This window comes from Rhea americana, unplaced genomic scaffold, assembly GCF_003343005.1.
Source record: "Rhea americana isolate MKP2758 unplaced genomic scaffold, rheAme1 scaffold_262, whole genome shotgun sequence".
Taxonomy (NCBI): domain Eukaryota; kingdom Metazoa; phylum Chordata; class Aves; order Rheiformes; family Rheidae; genus Rhea; species Rhea americana.
Genome location: NW_028186382.1, coordinates 1067633 through 1084113, shown reverse-complemented (window position 1 = coordinate 1084113; position 16481 = coordinate 1067633). Strand labels below are relative to the sequence as shown.

General features: G+C 57.3%; 4 protein-coding genes across 4 annotated transcripts; 2 read left to right on the top strand and 2 right to left on the bottom strand.

Annotated features, from left to right (window-relative positions):
* The first annotated feature begins 1666 nt into the window (after nt 1-1666).
* Nucleotides 1667-4256, top strand: CD14 (CD14 molecule). Its single transcript, XM_085307737.1, has 2 exons — nt 1667-1786; nt 2775-4256. The coding sequence occupies exon 2, from the start codon at nt 2785-2787 to the stop codon at nt 4120-4122; it is 1338 nt and encodes a 445-aa protein (XP_085163863.1). The 5' UTR covers nt 1667-1786; nt 2775-2784; the 3' UTR covers nt 4123-4256.
* Nucleotides 4257-9354: 5098 nt separating this feature from the next.
* LOC146594320 (uncharacterized) lies at nt 9355-12565 on the top strand. Its single transcript, XM_085307716.1, is given in 10 exon segments — nt 9355-9374; nt 9488-9698; nt 9742-9896; nt 10277-10407; nt 10657-10874; nt 11120-11203; nt 11304-11414; nt 11801-11962; nt 12155-12307; nt 12392-12565. Coding segments are annotated over 10 exon segments (1419 nt in total).
* A 625-nt stretch (nt 12566-13190) lies between these two features.
* SLC35A4 (solute carrier family 35 member A4) lies at nt 13191-15531 on the bottom strand. The gene has a single exon (XM_085307735.1). The coding sequence runs from the start codon at nt 15518-15520 to the stop codon at nt 14552-14554; it is 969 nt and encodes a 322-aa protein (XP_085163861.1). The 5' UTR covers nt 15521-15531; the 3' UTR covers nt 13191-14551.
* A 73-nt stretch (nt 15532-15604) lies between these two features.
* On the bottom strand, nt 15605-16481 carry LOC146594318 (SLC35A4 upstream open reading frame protein; the record flags this gene model as incomplete). Its single annotated transcript, XM_085307715.1, has 2 exons — nt 15605-16281; nt 16380-16481. Coding segments are annotated over 2 exons (300 nt in total), but the record flags the coding sequence as incomplete, so codon positions are not given.

Sequence of the window (16481 nt, the reverse complement as noted above, 5' to 3'; positions counted from 1 at the left end):
CGGGGGGCGGGGCCTTGGGGCGGGGCCTCGGTACTGCTGGCGGGCGGTGGGATGCAGCCCGGTCCTGGGGCTGGGAGCATTTCGCTGGCGAGCTGGGGGCCTCTGGCCTATCCCAGCTTATCCCAGCGGGAGCCCCCGAGAAGGCGGGGCCCGGCCCGGCGCCACACTGCAGCGCCGCACCTGGCGTACGGTGCCCTGCTGTCCCCTCGATGCCAGCGAGCAGGGTTAGTCCCTCAGTCCCCCTCGCACAGTGTGGCCGTATGTCCACAGCTGGGGTGTCAGCTCCAGGCAGTGTGCTGGGATCTTTCAGGGTAGAAATTACAACCAGAAGGATGTCACCCAAGGGCAGGTGCAAAATCAAGTGCCTTGGAGGGTGAATGTAGCAGACCACTAAGGAGATGGAAGAACTCCATTTTTACAAGAAGAAGYTGTTTGGGCAAATTTGCAGCAGACAGCAAGAAGAAAGAGTTAAAAAGTACCAGACCTAGCGAGTTAGAAGCACTGATTTCACCAAGGGAAGTAGTGAGGGGAACTCAAAAAGGCTGCTGCAACTTTTCAGCAATTTACATGGAAGTGGTTTCATGTAACCCAAGAAGAAGGAGAAGGAGAATCGCTGGATTGCTCAAGAAAAGGAAGTGAAATTAGTGCAACATTGAGCCCACAATGCTGAGAGCAGGAAAAGGAACTGCCATGCATGCAACAAGTGGATAGAGATCTTCCCTTCACCTGCTGCAGAAAGACAGTGCCAGAGAGCCAGGACCAGGCATCCTGGGCCCCAGAAGTTCTTATGCCGATCATCTCTCCCTGCTGGGTCACATCAACAACGAACCGGGAATTGCATCTTCCAGCTGTGCTGTTTCGCTGTCTTTCTGAAACCTTTTGGTGACACAGAGAAATTCTTGTGGAGGAAACTGGTGTCTTTCAAAAAATGCCTAGTGATCTCTGCTCACTGACAGGCAGCATTAAGATTTGGAGCAGGCACCGCCAAGAGCAGTTGCCTCTGGAGCACAGGGCAGAGGGTGTGTGTGGTTTCCTTGGCCCAGTGAAGGAGCCAGCTTGCCAAGAATGCCCGACCTTGGGTGAAGAAGTGTCCTTAGCAGCACTGGGCTGTGTAGTGTGGAGCAGATTGTGTGAGAGGCTGAGGGGAGCGAAGAGTATTTTGTCAGTAGATGTCCCATCCTACGTGGCACACAGGGATCCAGGGACTGTCTGGAGGCAGGATGTGACAATCCTCCTTCACTGGTGGCTGCAGGGTGCTGACCAGCCAGACTCGGGTGCATTCACGGCACCCCAGCCCCACTGTTCCCCAGTCCTTCCTAGGAAAGCTGAGACTATTGGCACTTAGACCAAAATCCCTCCCTGCCCGCAGCCAAGGGCAGCTGTGGTTATCTGGGAACCCTTAGATACAGGGAAGTGGAGCAGAAGTGACTTAGGGCGGTTGCTTTCTGAGGCCCAGGAGGCCCYGTCACGCTCAGGAAGTTCCTCAGCAGGACTGGTGCAGAGCCCGGGAGCCTGCTGCCACGTGTCTGCCAGCCCTGGGTGCGTGGATCAAGGCGGGTGATGCAGGGCGGGGGGACGCCTGTGTTCACTAAACACAAGCAGGACAGGGCTGCAAAAGAGGAAACAGCAACTGGAAGACACCTGCGGGCTGGAAAGTCTCCTTACGCAGGGGAAGATCTGGCTCTGGAAAGCAGAACCTAGGAGTCTGACACCTGAACCTAGGAGTTGGCAACAGCGAGAGAAAGCAGCCACAGCACAGGGAAAGATTTCMGTTGTAACCTGGCCGGTGAGTCCCTGGACAGCCCCCCCCCCTTGCTTAATGCTGCTTCCTTGGTGAGGGGTGGCTTCATGCAAGTGCTTCTTTGCACCAGGAGGATAGATTTTCCCTTGRAGAATGGTGCAACCCCACGATGACACAGAGAGGTGGGGAAACCGCTGTCCTCGGAGGTATTTGAGACTCAGCCAGAGAAAGCTGTGGCAAGCCTGGGCTACTGCCGGCAACAGTCTTGCTCCAAGCAYGAGGCTGGACCGGAGACTCCCAAAGTCCCCTTTCCACCACTTGTAGGGGTCCTCGATTGAACCGAGACAGCACAGTCTTAGGAGCTCTTAATCTTTAACTGCCACTTTTTTGCAAGCTATTAATAAGACTCTCCCATCAGAAAAACAATCTCAGTGCTGCCAGGGGCGTTAGAGAGCCTCAGAAATGATTTCCAGCTGTCCACTTGCCAGCTGGTAATGAATCAAATTCCTGTGTGAGAAAGGAAAATATGAAGCCCAGTGCTGCAATTTCCTGTCCTGGACTGCGCAGAGCCACGCAGAAACCCAGATCTGTGGCTCTTCTGTCTTGCAACCCGATAGATCGGGCTCTGTTGTGCATTGCTCAGCATTTCTCATTTTTCCTGATCCTCAAAATTTGCTGGTCATTTAGACACAGGAGGCTCTGCAGCAAGGTGACCCAGGCATGAAACTTGTGTGGCAGCCACTGCCTCGGGGGGGAGGTCTGCTGTCTGCGTCTCAGCCCTGTCTTGCTGAACTCCTGCTTTTGGGGTTGAGAGCTTTGCATTGGCAAAGTGACCAGGCGCAGGGGTGCTGGACCCACACGAAGGGCAGTCAGGCAGGTGTGGGGAGCACCATCTCTGTGAGGCTATCGCATTGCTCAGGCTCTCCTGTGCTGAACAGACCCAGATCAGCCCTTCCCATTCCTTTTGTGCTCCTCTCTGCTGCCACTGCCAAAGCAAAGTGCTGCCTTTCACCTTCGCGCTCTTCATTTCTAGGCTGTTCGCCATGAATGTGGCCATCCTCCTTCTGCTGGGGCTGGGCCTGGTGGAGGGAGAAGGCAGGTGTTTCTTCAACCGCACTGAGGAACATTGTGTGTGCCGCAGCCTGTCCGAGGAGACCCTGGGGAGCATCATCCAGTGCCTCCCAGCCTCCGTTGTGGAGTTTTGGGGGGGAGACCTGGAGAAGTATGCAGCCTTACCTATTAGCAATCTGCAGCCCTCCACCATGGACTTGCTGGAAACCCTCCACATCAGGAAACTTGTCTTTGGAGACCTCCTGGTGCCTGAGGTCCTGCTTGCCAAGGTCTTGAAGTTCTTTTCCTACACCCGAGTGCAGGAGCTGGTGTTTGAGAGCTGCAGTTTTGCGGGTAGAAGCAACTGGACCGAAATGGCCGGGCGTAACTTACCCATATTGACCCTGCGCTTCCACAACGTGACATCAGCCCCTCTGACAGGCCGTGAGCAGGGCTTCTCCAGCCTAAGCAGCTGGCTGGAGACACTGCAGGAGCTGGCAGTCACCAGCTCCCATGTCACCACCCTGCCCTGTGCCATCGGCAGGGTATTCGGAACATTGCGCTCCCTGGATGTGGCACAGAACAGCCTCAGGGATGACAGCTTGATGCCCACCTTCTGTGAGGGTGCATTTCCACAGCTCCAGTTACTGAGTCTGCAACGCAACAACCTGACATCCTACCACAGCGTGTGTGAGAGCCTGCAGCTGCTGCGTGAGCTCCAGCATTTAGACATCAGCCAGAACAAGCTCATTGCTGGTCCGGCCTCCTCCTGCCAGTGGCCGATGTCCCTTCGAATCTTTAACTTATCTGGCACTGGCTTGCATGAAGTCCCCACACCTCTGCCTCCCAATCTAGAAGTGCTGGACATGAGCTACAACCACCTCCATACTTTAGACATTTCTTTTGGCTCCCTGAAGACGCTCCTCCTCAGCCAAAACATGCTCCAAGATGCCTCCTTCATCAGGAATTGCCCCGTGTTGGAAGTCCTCCATCTGGATGACAATTTGATCACAGAGCTGCCCTGGGATGAGGTGCGGGTCCTGGAGCAYTTGAAGGATCTGGCTGCAGCTGGCAACCCCTACAACTGCTCATGCTCTGGGGCCAGGGGGATCCAGACACTGGCAGCAATGGTGCACCTAGGGCCGGCCTGGCCCCATGGCTATGTGTGCCATGCACCCCCTCACTACCAGGGCATTCTGGTGAAAGATGTGCCCGTCTCAGTACTGCAGTGCAACAGTGCTGCGGTGATCACTCCCATCTGCATTATTCTTGCCTTACTCTGTGTGGCTGGAGCAGTCTACCTGGCCAAATCCAGGTACAGGCTGTTCTAGGACTGCCGCAGGGCTGTGAAGGGGGCGTAGAACCGTTCCCACCAGTGCTTCCCATACAGCAGCTTGGCTATGGCACATTCAGGGGGCTGCAAGGCTGGGAGCTGCCGGGGAAGTCTCACAAGGCCCCAACATGCTGGTGGGAAACTCTCTGGGGTCCCTAGTCCAGCCTCCCCTATGGAGCAGGACTGTACTAGGCTTTAGCTCAGGGGGGCCACAGCTTTGTCTGGCCAAGTCTTGGAAAGTCCCAAGAATGGAGTTTGCCCTTGCTGTGCTCTGTCCCAGGGCTGCACCATGCTAGACAGAAAGATTTTCCTAACGCCCAACCTGAACCTCACAAGTCCTAATTTGCACCCATTGCTCCCATGGTCTCGTCTGCCCTGAGCAAGAGGAGTTTGGCTCCATTGTGCTTGTTCTTCCCTCCGAGCAGCTACTGGCTCCTCTTGGATCCCCCCCGAGGCTCAACTTGGCTGGACCATCCCATCCCAGCTCCCCACACCTCTCGTGTAGCCCTGTGCCCTCCAGCATAATCATCCTGGCAGCCTTCACAGATCCCTTTCCTGCCTCTTTCCTGACCTGAGGGCTCCAGACTGGGCCACATCTGTAAGGATGTCTGGTTTGTGAGGATATCTGCTTAATTGCTATTCAGCCTAAGAGAAAAAACACAAGAAAGGAAAAGTGATAAATTAAACAACCGCATATGCAAACCCTAATGAGCAGGAGATAATGGAGATGGTAACAAAGACCAGAGCTCTCAAGGCACTGGTGGGTGACCCTCTCCAATGCAACCTCAAAGAGGTTCAACCACAAACTTTGTAACTGTTAAGAAAGCAGGTTTATTCTGGGTTATCAGAATGGGTCTCACAGGAAAGACTGAACTGATTAGGAGATGTTGAGGATTATGGAAGTGTGCAAAACTTACCAAGGGATGTTTAAGAGAAGCATCAAAGCTGAAAGGGAGGGGTCATGGTGAGTGGCTGGGCAAGGAACAAGCACAGGAAAATAGAGAGGATGGGGAAGAAAAGGGGCTGGTCGCAGGTAAGCAGGGTTGGTAAAGGTCTTTGCCTGGCTGAGCCCTGCACTGGTCCCACATTTTGTGTGTGACCTCCCTCTCTATGCTTCGGTGGTGTGTGTGTGTGTGTGTGTGTGTGTGTGTGTATGTGTGTGTTGGTTGTGTTACCTGCTAGCAAACACAAGTTGGATGACCTGTTGAGTAGGAAATCAGAATATAGAAAGAGCCAAGGTCAGAGCTGGAGACTGGATAAATCAGGCCCAGGGTCCAGGCATGGATCCTGGATGGTTTGGGTGTCTGCTGAAGGGTTTGACGGCCTGTGGGTGCGCATGTGCATGGGGATCGAGGGTATGTGCCGTCAGCGAGTGTCAGTCCTGATCTGGAGGGGCGGGACGGAGTCAGGCTGCCCATGTGCTTGTGTTCATGTGAGTGCTGTAGGTATTTAGGTGGGTGCTGGTAACAGCAGGTTTGATCCACAGGGTTAATTGTGTCTGTACTGTGGGTCTATAATTGCATTTTTGAATTTGCACTCAGCCTCACAACTGGCCTGACCTGGGAATGGGGAGCGGCAGCTTACATCTAGTGAACTGGGAAGGAGAAATCCTTGTGTTTTAAAATCCTAAGACTCACCTTCCCATGACAGCATCCAGGAGATGACTCTGCCAAGCCTAGGGGATATCTGAACCCTTACTTCACTGACTGTGCTCATTTGCCATTTCCTTATTTGCAGTCATGGCTCATGTGCAACCTGATATCACCCTCATATCTGAAAACATTTGGGGAAGCAGAGGATCAGGGAAGCAGGGGCAGCTCCATAATCTCCTTCTGCAAAGGGGAATAGTGGCAGACACGAGACAAATGTGTGCATCTCCCTGTGGTGCCTGGTCCCATCCAAACGCAGGGAGCAGGGGCTGTCCTGGGATCTCTCTCTTGCGTCTCACAGTCTGTATTTCCATGCGTTGTGGAGACCTTGGCTTTAGCATTTCCTTTTATGCTTTCTTGGTATGACTGATTTCAAATAAATGTGGTTCCATGGTTTGTGGTTGCTCCTTGTGTCTAAAAAGCCTTCATGATGGTCCAGAGTCACCTCCTCTCCTGCTCCTACCTTGCAAGGATGTCACTCATGAAGCTGGGAGCTTGCTAACACCAGGCAAGTGATGTCAGGTGCCAACTGGCCTCCCATGACCCCATCGGCTTCTGGGGCTGGCAGCAGTGTTGGAGGGAGCTGGGCCACAGGGCCTGTGGGGGGCACGTGCTCTACGGCGCTTTGCCAACCCACCATCAATTATGCATGAATGGCGCTGGGATGGCTGACCTCACACCCTAGCAAGAGCCCTGCCCTCTCCAGCTGCTTTGTCCGAGGGCCTGGAGAAGTTCTCGGGGCATCATTGCCATCAAACAGCCCCATGATGAGCAATCTTCGACACTGTAAAACCTCACTACTCCTTCACCAGTTGGGCTTGGTGTTGCAGGATGCGACCTCCAGGCTCTGGCCCTGCCCAACTCTGCCCACATGGCTGTGCCTGACACCCATGAATAATGCACGGAAAYGCGATCACCCCTTGTAACCTCATCCTCTGCCCTGTCCCAAGCACCAGCTGCAAGTTTGCTCATATTGAGCTGGTCATGGATGCTGAGGAGGTGAGTGTCCTTGGGTGGGACAGCACAGGCTGGTTTGGGGGGATCTGCCCTCTGCCTTTGGCATGGYGTGGCCTGGTGCTGCTCAGGCCTGAAGGGCTCGTCCAGCTCTTTACGGTGCTGAGTGGTTAGGGCAGGACCCAGCTCACACCCCCTTTACCACACATCCCTCCAGGCCGAGCGGGACGTGCGCGTACGAGCAGCTGTAGGACTCCACCGGGCAGCAGGTAGGGCCAGGGGTTGGGACGTGGCTGCAGCTGCAGTGTCCCAGCCCCTTTGGGCATGGGGCCCTGCCCAAATGCCTCAGCAGGGAACTAGGGTTGGGTGCTGTGGTGGCACTGGGTGGCACTGTGGCACTGGGACCATGGGTCATACTGGTGGGACTGGCCTGGGGGGGGGGTTAGGGAGAGGGCATCCTCCCCCATGCAGTGGTGCTGGGTGCCATGGTCACAGCAGGAGGGCTCAGAGTGATGGCGAATGTGAAATCCCTAGGAGCCGGCTCTGAGGGAGGGGTAGTGGGGTCTAGTGGGGATGGCACCCTCCCTGCATCACCCACTTGTGGTGTTACAGGGCCGGGGCAGAGCCAGATGGCCAGCAGCGAAGATCCCGCACGGCTCCTCTTTGCGGACAAGGAGGTCCAGGTGAGAATGGCAGGGACAAGGGAACTAAAGGGATGAGGGTTCGTGGGGGATGAGATGGGAGCAGGGGTCCCCATCCCAGCCACCTGCCAGACCAGGACCCCCAGTAGAGGCCTGTCACACTCAGGATCCCAATGGGTGCTGAAGCCTTTGGTTGACCTGCCGTATGCCTCTCTGGATCCTTCTCGGAGGGTTCTGAGAGCTAGCAGAGAGCAGGAGAAGGAAGGGGATCTCCACCATCCTCCAGGCCTGTGCCAGGCCCTCCATGCCATGCCCAGATGCAGCTGCCCAGTCCCTCCTGCAGCCTGCGCTGGTTACACTGGAACAGCGGACAGCTGACCGTTAACATATTCATTCCCTCCTGTCAGGAGAGCTGTTTGACCATCGATGGCATCTTTCACTTGGACACAGGACAGGTACTGTGAGCTCTGGGTCCTCCTTCTAGACCCCCATCCCTACATCCCTCCCCAGCTGGGTGCTCCAGGGACATGCTGGCCCCAAGCAGGCGCCTATCACTCTGCAGCTCACCTSGCTCATCTCCAGAGGTATCGAGTGCCACTGCCAACTCCTCAGAGGTTGCAGGCAGTGCTTGGCACCTTGGGCTTAGTCCTAGGTGTGGCTCTACTGCTACTCTTCACCACCTCCTGGCTACTCTTAGGTGCTGGGATGTGGCTGCCATCTGTGCCACACCATCTGTGCCATGCTCTGTGCTGTGCTCTGTGCCATGCCATACCATATGTGCTGTGCCATCCCTGCTATGCCATCTATGTCTCTCCTTCCAGGAGAAGGTTTTGGAGCTGGCAAGACCCCAGCTGGCCCTGGTGCCCCTTGGCTATAGTGTATCCCTGCTGCTGTGGGATCCTCATGGTTCTGAGACACAGCTGCCACTCCAGGACATCATCTGGCAGGTAAGGGCACAGCCATGTGGACACTGGACACATGACAGTGTGTCCAGTGTGCCCTGTAGTGCTGGGCTCTGGGCTCCCACCCGGGCTGGTGGTATCAGGCTCATCCTGTTGGCCCTGATCCTGCTGGTACAAGTGTGAAACCCAGCCACAGGTGTGAGGAACCCATGGCTCCTAGCTTGGTCGGCTTGTCCCTAGGTGATTGACAATGTTTTCCAAGAGCTGGAGGCCACAGGAGGTGACACACGGGGCCTGCAAACTGTCAGCCTGGTGCAGGTATGGTGAGAGCAGGGCTGGCTGGGACAGGGTGCCCCGGGCGGGGGTCCCACTCTGCCACTGCTGCTGACTAGCCACTGCTGTGCTGTGAGGCTCACACTGTACCAGTGTCCAACCCCAGGGGCTGAAGACCTTGAGATTTCAGGTTTTCTCACCCCCTCACAGGTCTTTGTAGGCAATGGAGGCCTGCCCTGCCTCCCTGTCACCCTGAGGGGCTGAGGGTGTCTCCAGGTTTCCCCAGCAGCATGTCACTTGCCCTGCTCCAGCAGCACTGTGGGCACAGGGAACCCTCTAATATCTCCTTTCCCACCACATGTCTGGACTTTGGGGCTTTTTCTGATGCTGACCCTTCTTCATGGCTTGAAAAGACCCTCCCATCTGTGCTCAGTTGGCATAAAGAAGATGCCAGCTTCCACTGCCAGGMCAGGCCCTTGCTTTTGGTTCCCAGATGCTGCCAGGGCCTGCCAGGCTCTGCGTGCCTGTCGATGTCCCAGGGCAGTGGCTCTCTCCAGTCCTGGGCTTGGAAATGCTGGAGGTGCTCCAAGACATATTCCTTCCCAGCATTCACATTTGCATGGGCATGAGCAAATGAGGGCTCCAGTGAGCAGGGCAGGTCCCAGCAGCCCCATCTTGCTGCTCTGTTTTCTAATGCTGCGCCTTTCCAGGTCTGTGCCCAGGGAGGAGCCTGGGACCTGCTCCGTCCTGGTGGCCAAGCCCTGCAGGTGATGGACATTGCACCCCTGGGCCTGTAGGTATCCAGTGCCCTATGGTCTGGCATCTGCATTCGGGGGCGGGGGCTGATGGCCAGGCATGGGGCATGGGGCTGGGACTAGGACATAGCACTCATGCTCCAGTCCCTCGGGGAWGTGGGGTGAACATGGCTCCTCTTGTTCACTCTTGGCTCTCTCTGCTTCCAGGATGGTGGAGGAAGTGATGGAAATCGCTGTGCCAGACGCCCGAGCTGCCATGAGCATCTATGCATGGGGGCTGGGTGCCCTTCCAGCACCGTTCCCTGGGTGCATGCAGTGCCCTGTGGCAGATGGGTGCTCAGCTGCGCAGGGGTGAGGGATTTGGGTAGCACCTGAGGAGGGATGCTCTGGGAACAGCTTAGCTCAGAGGGCCAGAGCTGGGCTGGTGCATAGGGAGGGACCAGGCCGAGGTCACCTCTACAGCTCCGCTTACCCGCCTGCCTCTCTGCAGGGCCAGCAGCCTCTTCACRCTCACCTTGGAGTGGGAACTGGAGGGATGTGGGTGCCGGCGCTCGGCTCTCAGGATCCTGGCTGTCTCCGGGGGCCCCGGCCCTGAGCCGTATGTACCGGAGCTGTGGCTCTGCCTGTGGGGCTGAGCCAGCTCCTCTYTCAGGGACTCCCATGAACCAGCAGTGCTGGGCAGGGGGTGAGGACAAGGTTCGCTACCTGGAAGAGAAACTGTTTGGGCTTCAGAGGGGCAGGAGAGCCTTGGTATCCCAATGGGAGCCTGTGCCTGGGAGCTAAGGGAGGATCCCACTACCCCTCAGGCACACGGGCTGGCTTGCTCCCACTCTGGCCCCGTCTGGCTAACTGGGAGACCAGTCCCAAAGCTCTCACAGACTGGTGCTCAGCCCAGCAAGGGGGTGCAGACCCTGCTGTGATGCTGCTGTGCCCCTCACCTCTGTGCCCCATCGCTTCCCTCGTGCTGACTCTCCCCAGGCTCTCACCCCTGCTTGGGGCGCTGGCTACAGGACGCCCGCCGGCCAGCGCCGGCTCCCTGCCCTGGGTCATCGAGCGACTGCTGGAGGGGAACAGCCTCACATTCCTGCTGCTGTGCATGACGCTGCCAGGTAACCCCGGGAAGGGGATAACCGCCTCGGGAGGACCTTCCTCCCACCCGGCTGCAGGCACTTGGTCCCTGCTCTCCTGCTGCCCTGGGCCCTGCCTGGGGATGCACGTGGTCATCAACAAGCCAGGCACCAGCTCTGCCCATCTGTGCCAGCCTGGCCCATTTGCTGCGATGCTGTGCTGGGCCTGGGGACATCGCTGGGCCCATGGACACCACAGCCCCTATCCAACCATCCAGACATTTTTTTCAGACACTTCCGGAGAAGATATCCTAGCAGCCCTGGCACTTGCTGAGCGGGTGAAGGGGCTGGCCAAGACAGTCTCACCCACCCACTGGGACCCCGTGCAAGAGGCCACGGTGCGGCGGGTGGAGATCCGAGGGCTGCGGGCCAAGCTGCTGGCTGGAGCGGGCCGCCCGGAGCAAGAGAGAGCCGTGGCCCAGCTGCGGAGAGCACTGCAGGAGCTGCAGGTAGAGGGATGCCCCRAGCACCATGTGCCTCAACTGGGACCCAGGGTGGCACCATCCCCCTTGTTGGATGAGGTCTAGGCTGTGTCCTGGTGTTACAAACCCTTGTCTGGCATCATGGGCAGGGAAGGGAGCCAGAGGTGGCCTGCCTAGGGGGAGGGGACAGTGTGGTGGGACATGCCCATGCAGTTGTGCCATGCCTGGCAGTCTCCAGCACCCTAGCAAGGACGCCGAGCCCCTTCTTCCAGGTGCTGAAGAGCCAGAGGTGGGAGAAGAAGCAGATGGCGACCAAAGCGTTCAGGGCAAACCAGATGCATCAACCTGGCGCCAAGGTGGGCACAGGCCAGACCTCCCTCTGTGGGGACAACCTGGACATAGAAGAAGCCCCAAATCCTGGTGACATCCCCATAATGACACCTCCTATTCCCACAGGACCTGGTCCCTGCAGAGAACCCAGCACTGGACAAACAGCCTAGGACCCAAGAGCCCCTGGATGGACCCAGTCTGGAGCAGGGGGAAGGTATGGAATATGGAGACAGAGATGTGCCACTGTGCCCTGGTGGCTGATACATAGGCATGGGGCATCACTTTAAATTATGGGAAACACCTCTGCTCAGGGGACTTGAAAAGGGTTCGTGGCTTTGGACTGGCTTCTCCAGCCCCCTACATCACACTTATTTTCCTTCCCTCTTCCCAACGAGGAGCCAGCGCTGCTGAGAGCTGCTGGAGAGGGAACAGCCAGGGCCCTGGGAAGGCAGAACAGAGCCTGCCAGAAGAGCCCTTGCAGGGCAAAGCGCCGTGGCAGTGGGCACCGAGTGGGGCTGGCGTGGTGAGCGAGACCCTGCTGGGTCCCTGTCTGGGGCTGGGCAAGGGAGTGCCTCACTGTAAGCCCTACAGCTCCAGTCCAAACTCTCTCTGCTCTCTCTCAGGCGAGGAGCCAGTGCCAGCCCTGCCTGTCCCAGCCCTGCCTGTCCCTAGAGGTCCAGTTCTCCCTGGCCAAAGCCCGGAGGCAGCGCCTGCAGGCTCAACACCATCTGCTCCTCCAGCAGGAGCTCGGGGAGCTTGGGGATGAAGTAGCGCCAGGCCAGGAGGTGAGTGGGGAGGTGGGCACAGGAGAGCTCTGAGTAGGACAGGGACAGAGACTGGAGCTAAAGTAAAGCCTTCAGCAGGAGCTTCCTCACCTCCCTGGAGCCGCTCTCCTGCGGCAAAACAGCAGGCAAAGCCTCAGGCAGCTGCCACACTCCAGCGCAGCTCTGCCCTTGTCCTTGTCTCTGCCCCTGCAGCAGGACACAGCTCACTGGCAGTGGGAGGTGACTGTGTTGAGCCGGAGCCTAGAGGCAGCACGGAGAGAGCGTGAGATGGCTGAGGAGGATCTGGAGGCTCTGCTGCACAGCCACCGGCAGGAGATGGAGGCCTGGAGGCAGCACACACTGCAAGTGGGCATGGGGCGCATGTCCAGGCTGCTGGCATGGCCCTGGACAGCACCAGGGCTGCATTAGGGAACCCTAGTTGCCTTGCAGGTGTTTCAGGCCCAGCGGCGCCTGGCAGAGGAGCAGGCAGAGGCACTGGATCGCCGGTACCGGGTACTTCTGCAAGAGGCACTCCAGGATGCTGTGGAGCTCTCCGCACAAAACCAGCAGCTGAGGGCAGCCAAACAGCAAGGCGGAGCCGATGCCGCCACGCAGACGTCCTGAGCCAACAGCTCCAGGGTGGTGGGCACGGCTGCCCTGGCAGGAAGGAAGGGACGTCCACAGGTCCCTGCCACCTGGGTCCACACCGTGCAGCACATGTAAGCCACCAGCCCGAATACAGGTCAGATGGACAGGCCCATCCTCTGATTATCCCCAGGGCAAGTCCTCCAATCTAGCCTGCTCTGGCTTTGGAGTGCTGCTGCTGTAGGAGTCTGGCGAGGGTGCAAGGACAGGACCCTCACCGGTGGAAGAGGAGCTTTTTACCCCTGTCCCCCGGGGAAAACCCTGCACTGCAGCGGGGCAGGTGTCTGCAGGAGCACACGCTCGGACACAGCTCTGCTGCCTAAGGCTGAGCCTCAAAGGTGCGCAAGGTAATGAGACGAGACAGCGCACGGGTAGGGCCCCCTGCGGGCACCATGCTGATGCGGACGAGCACAGCAGCAGGAGCAGAGCACGGGCCACAGGAGATTTAACAGCCCTGAGGGTGCTGCCACATGGAATAAAGTGGGTGCCCTTCACCAGTGAGTGTTGTCAGGCTCAGATGTGCCCTGGGCCCCTTGAATGGCGACTGCGTAGGGCTCTGCCAAGCAGAGCAGATGCCTTCCTGCAGGGAGGACAAACACACGCGTGCTGTTGAACAGCAACTTTAATAATCCCGGCAGAGCCAGCACCAACTTCTGCCTGCCAGGAACTCACCAGCAGCAGTGTTCATGAAAATCCAGGTGCCATCTCCCCTGTGGGGAGTGGGCAAAACAGTCCATGCACCCTCATATTCCCCATCTGCTCAGTATAAGGCAGTGGCGGAGGGCAGCCACACTGTACCCAGGAACGGCAAACAGGCCCCAAGGGCAAAAGCCCTTTGGCCAGGAACTGGGGTGAAAGACAGGCTGGAAAAAATGCTGAGAAGAGGTGGAGGGAGAGACTCCAGGCTGTGCCATGAGACTCTCCAGAGCAGCACGCAGCTCTATGCAGAGCACCATTAACCTTAAAAGCTCAGAAGGAGAAAACTCTCTTCCTCACATTTCTGGGTCCTCAGAAGTGGCAAGGACCAGTGCAGGGTACCTCCTACCCAAGGACTTCAGTGCCAGGCTCCCCTAGAGATGAGGGCTGGGGATCAGCTGGGCACTTGGGGTGGACATGGCCCCAGCCACAGGAAAGCACCGTCCCACAGTGTTACAGCAATAAAAATGGCACCAGAGCAACGCTGGCCTGGCAGATTGTGCAGCAGGGCTCAGTAAGTGTACATGTGAGCCTACAGCACACCAGAGCTAACCGCTGCAGGGGAATCTTTGAGCCAGCAGTGCTTGCTGGCACAGGAGAGAGTGTGTTCTTTGGTGTGTAGAAGATGGGCAGAAGCAGCTGGACAATGCAGTATGCTCTGCACCAGGCTCCATTCCAGAGGCTGGGCCCATCCCATGGTGCAAGAATCCCAGGACATGGAGCGTTCCCTCTTCCCAAAGGCACTTGGAGCCTGGCTGGCCAGGAAGCTGGCCAGGCTGGAGCATGGTCCAGCTCTCCCAAGCAGGGGCACTCTGACAAAGGGGCCAGTGCTGCTTTGTACACACATTACACTGCTAAAATAGGGGCAGAGAGGTCCTAGCCCATTTTTTCTTAATGGAACTTTGTCAGCTCCAGGAGTGGGAGGATTTGGACTCGGTCCTGCAAAGAGCAGGGCACAGAAGGAAGGTGCCAAACCAGCATTTTCAGCTCCAGTCCCTTGGAAACAGGGATAGGGCACCCCCGTCCCAGTACGCCATCTCCTGGAGTCCTTGCTAGTCTTGCATGCACTAACCAAAGCCCTCACGTGCACTTGCTCCGGCTCAGTACAAACTCGCATTCAGCTGCCCTGCCTCTTTGCACACAAAGAAGGGCAGGAAGGCTGATAGTCTGAGCAGTGCTATGCTTCTTATATAAGCCAGCCCCGATACAGCAATGACACCCCTAAGTAATGGCTGCCCTGGTACTGCATGCAGGGCAGGAAGGCAGTAGCTATGTGATCCCATAGTATAAGTGAACAGCAAGGCCAATACTTGCAACAGCGACGAAGAAGAAGAGGGTGAGCTGTAGGTCAAAGAGGGTGACGGACAGGAAGGCGTTGACAAGGATGGAGCAGGAAATCACAAAGAGCCTGGTGATGTTACTGCTGTGCTTCATGACCACAGACATGATCAAACCATTCAAAGCCTGGCTGACCACGATGACCAGCACCCAGGAGGAAAAGCCCTCCAGGAAACCTCCCTCTGTGCTGCTCCAGAAGTGGCCAGTCACGTTGAGCAGAACCCCAAAGAAGTAAAGGAAGAGGTTCTGGAGGCTGAGAGGTAGAGCCTGGGCTTTCAGGATAGCTTCTGTGTATACAGCAGACAAGCCTGATATGAGGCAGTACACTGAGATCAACAGCAAGCCCACCAGTGTGATGTGCAGCTGCATCTTGGAGGGGTTGCCAGGGTCATGCGGGTCCTGCAGGCCTCCACAGCTGTAGCTCACCCCAGCAGCCGTCAGCAGGAAGAGAGCCAGCCACTTGCGCATGCAGAGCCTTTGGCGCAGAAAGAAGCTGTAGAGGAGTGCTGTGCTGACGATCTTTAAGTTACTCAGGACCTGGTAGGTGCTGGGATCCATGAAGAGCTGCATGTGAACCACCAGGTTGTTGTTTGCAGCATAGAGCAGGGCAGAGAGGCCAAAGGGGGCAACATGATACCATGACACAGAGCCTCCCAACAGCTTTCGGTCCCAGATCAGCAAAAACAGGAGGGAGAACACCAACTTCGTCAGTTCAATAAGAACCACAACAGATGAGGAGCTGAAGGGGATCTTCCCATCCACCTTACAGAGGTTTAGGAGGGGAGCATGAGAGCCGTATATGGCTACAGACAAGATCAGCATCAGTCCCCACAGCACCCTCCGAAGCAGCCAGTTCGCAGGGCTGAGCAGAAAGCCAGCAGCATTACCAGACATTATCATTCTGGAGTGGCAGTCAGCAAGGGCAAGCTGCTACCAGGGCAGGGAGGCCAGACAGACTTGCACCCTAAAACATTCAAGAAGAGATCAAATACCATGAATTTAATGAGTTCGATTAAGATACGTTAACTGTTACATTTGTRGTAGAACGGAACAGTTTCATTCTTCATTCAGGAGAGAGCTTCAGGCCTTGCCAAAAAGCCAGGCAAAGCATGTTCYTCGGGCACAGCGATTACTGGATGGAAAGGTGCACGGGCGGACGTGCCACCGACAGCTTTTCACTCCACGGGGGAACAGGGGGAGAAGTGAAGGGAAAAGGCAACTGGCAAGCACTTGGCTGCTGACGCTTCCAAGCTACRAAGAGTTAACGGAGCAATCGGCTCTCCCACAGTACTCTAATAAATATCGCAGAGCCAGACCTGCTGATGTCTCAGGAGTATCTGGTATGAAGCATTTTTCCAGCAGAACGGTGTATGTGACTGCTGTCCCCAAAAGCCCATCTGCTCCTGCCACCTCACCGAGAAAAGCTGCTTCTGGAGAGTCACCTCTGCCAAAACCGCTCCTCTCTAGTCCCGGCCTTTTTTCAGAGAATTGAAATAGTCCCGGATTGTCTTTTCGACGTTGGGAACGGCGTAGTTCTGCGCGGCGTATATTCCCGTGCACGTCCCAGCCACGAACCCCAGCACGGCCGAGAAGCGCAGTTTGGCGACCACGTAGCCTGCCAGAAAGCCCTTGAGAAACGGAGAGGCCAGCAGCGAGCCGTCCTGCAGCAGCAGAGCGGGGAGAAGCATGAGAGCCCCGCGCCGAGCCGCGCCGCGCCGAGCCGAGCCGCGCGAGGCCGCGCCGCGCCGCTCGCCGTTACCTGCCCCACGCCCGCCTGCACCTCGTCCTCCACGCGCCGCTGCAGGCTCTCCAGCTGGCCCTTCAGGAAGGCGAGGTCCTTCAGCTTGGGCACCGAGTCCTG

Coding starts and splice junctions, on each gene's coding strand:
- SLC35A4 (XM_085307735.1), bottom strand. CDS start 15,520: ATGATAATGTCTGGTAATGCTGCTGGCTTTCTGCTCAGCCCTGCGAAC.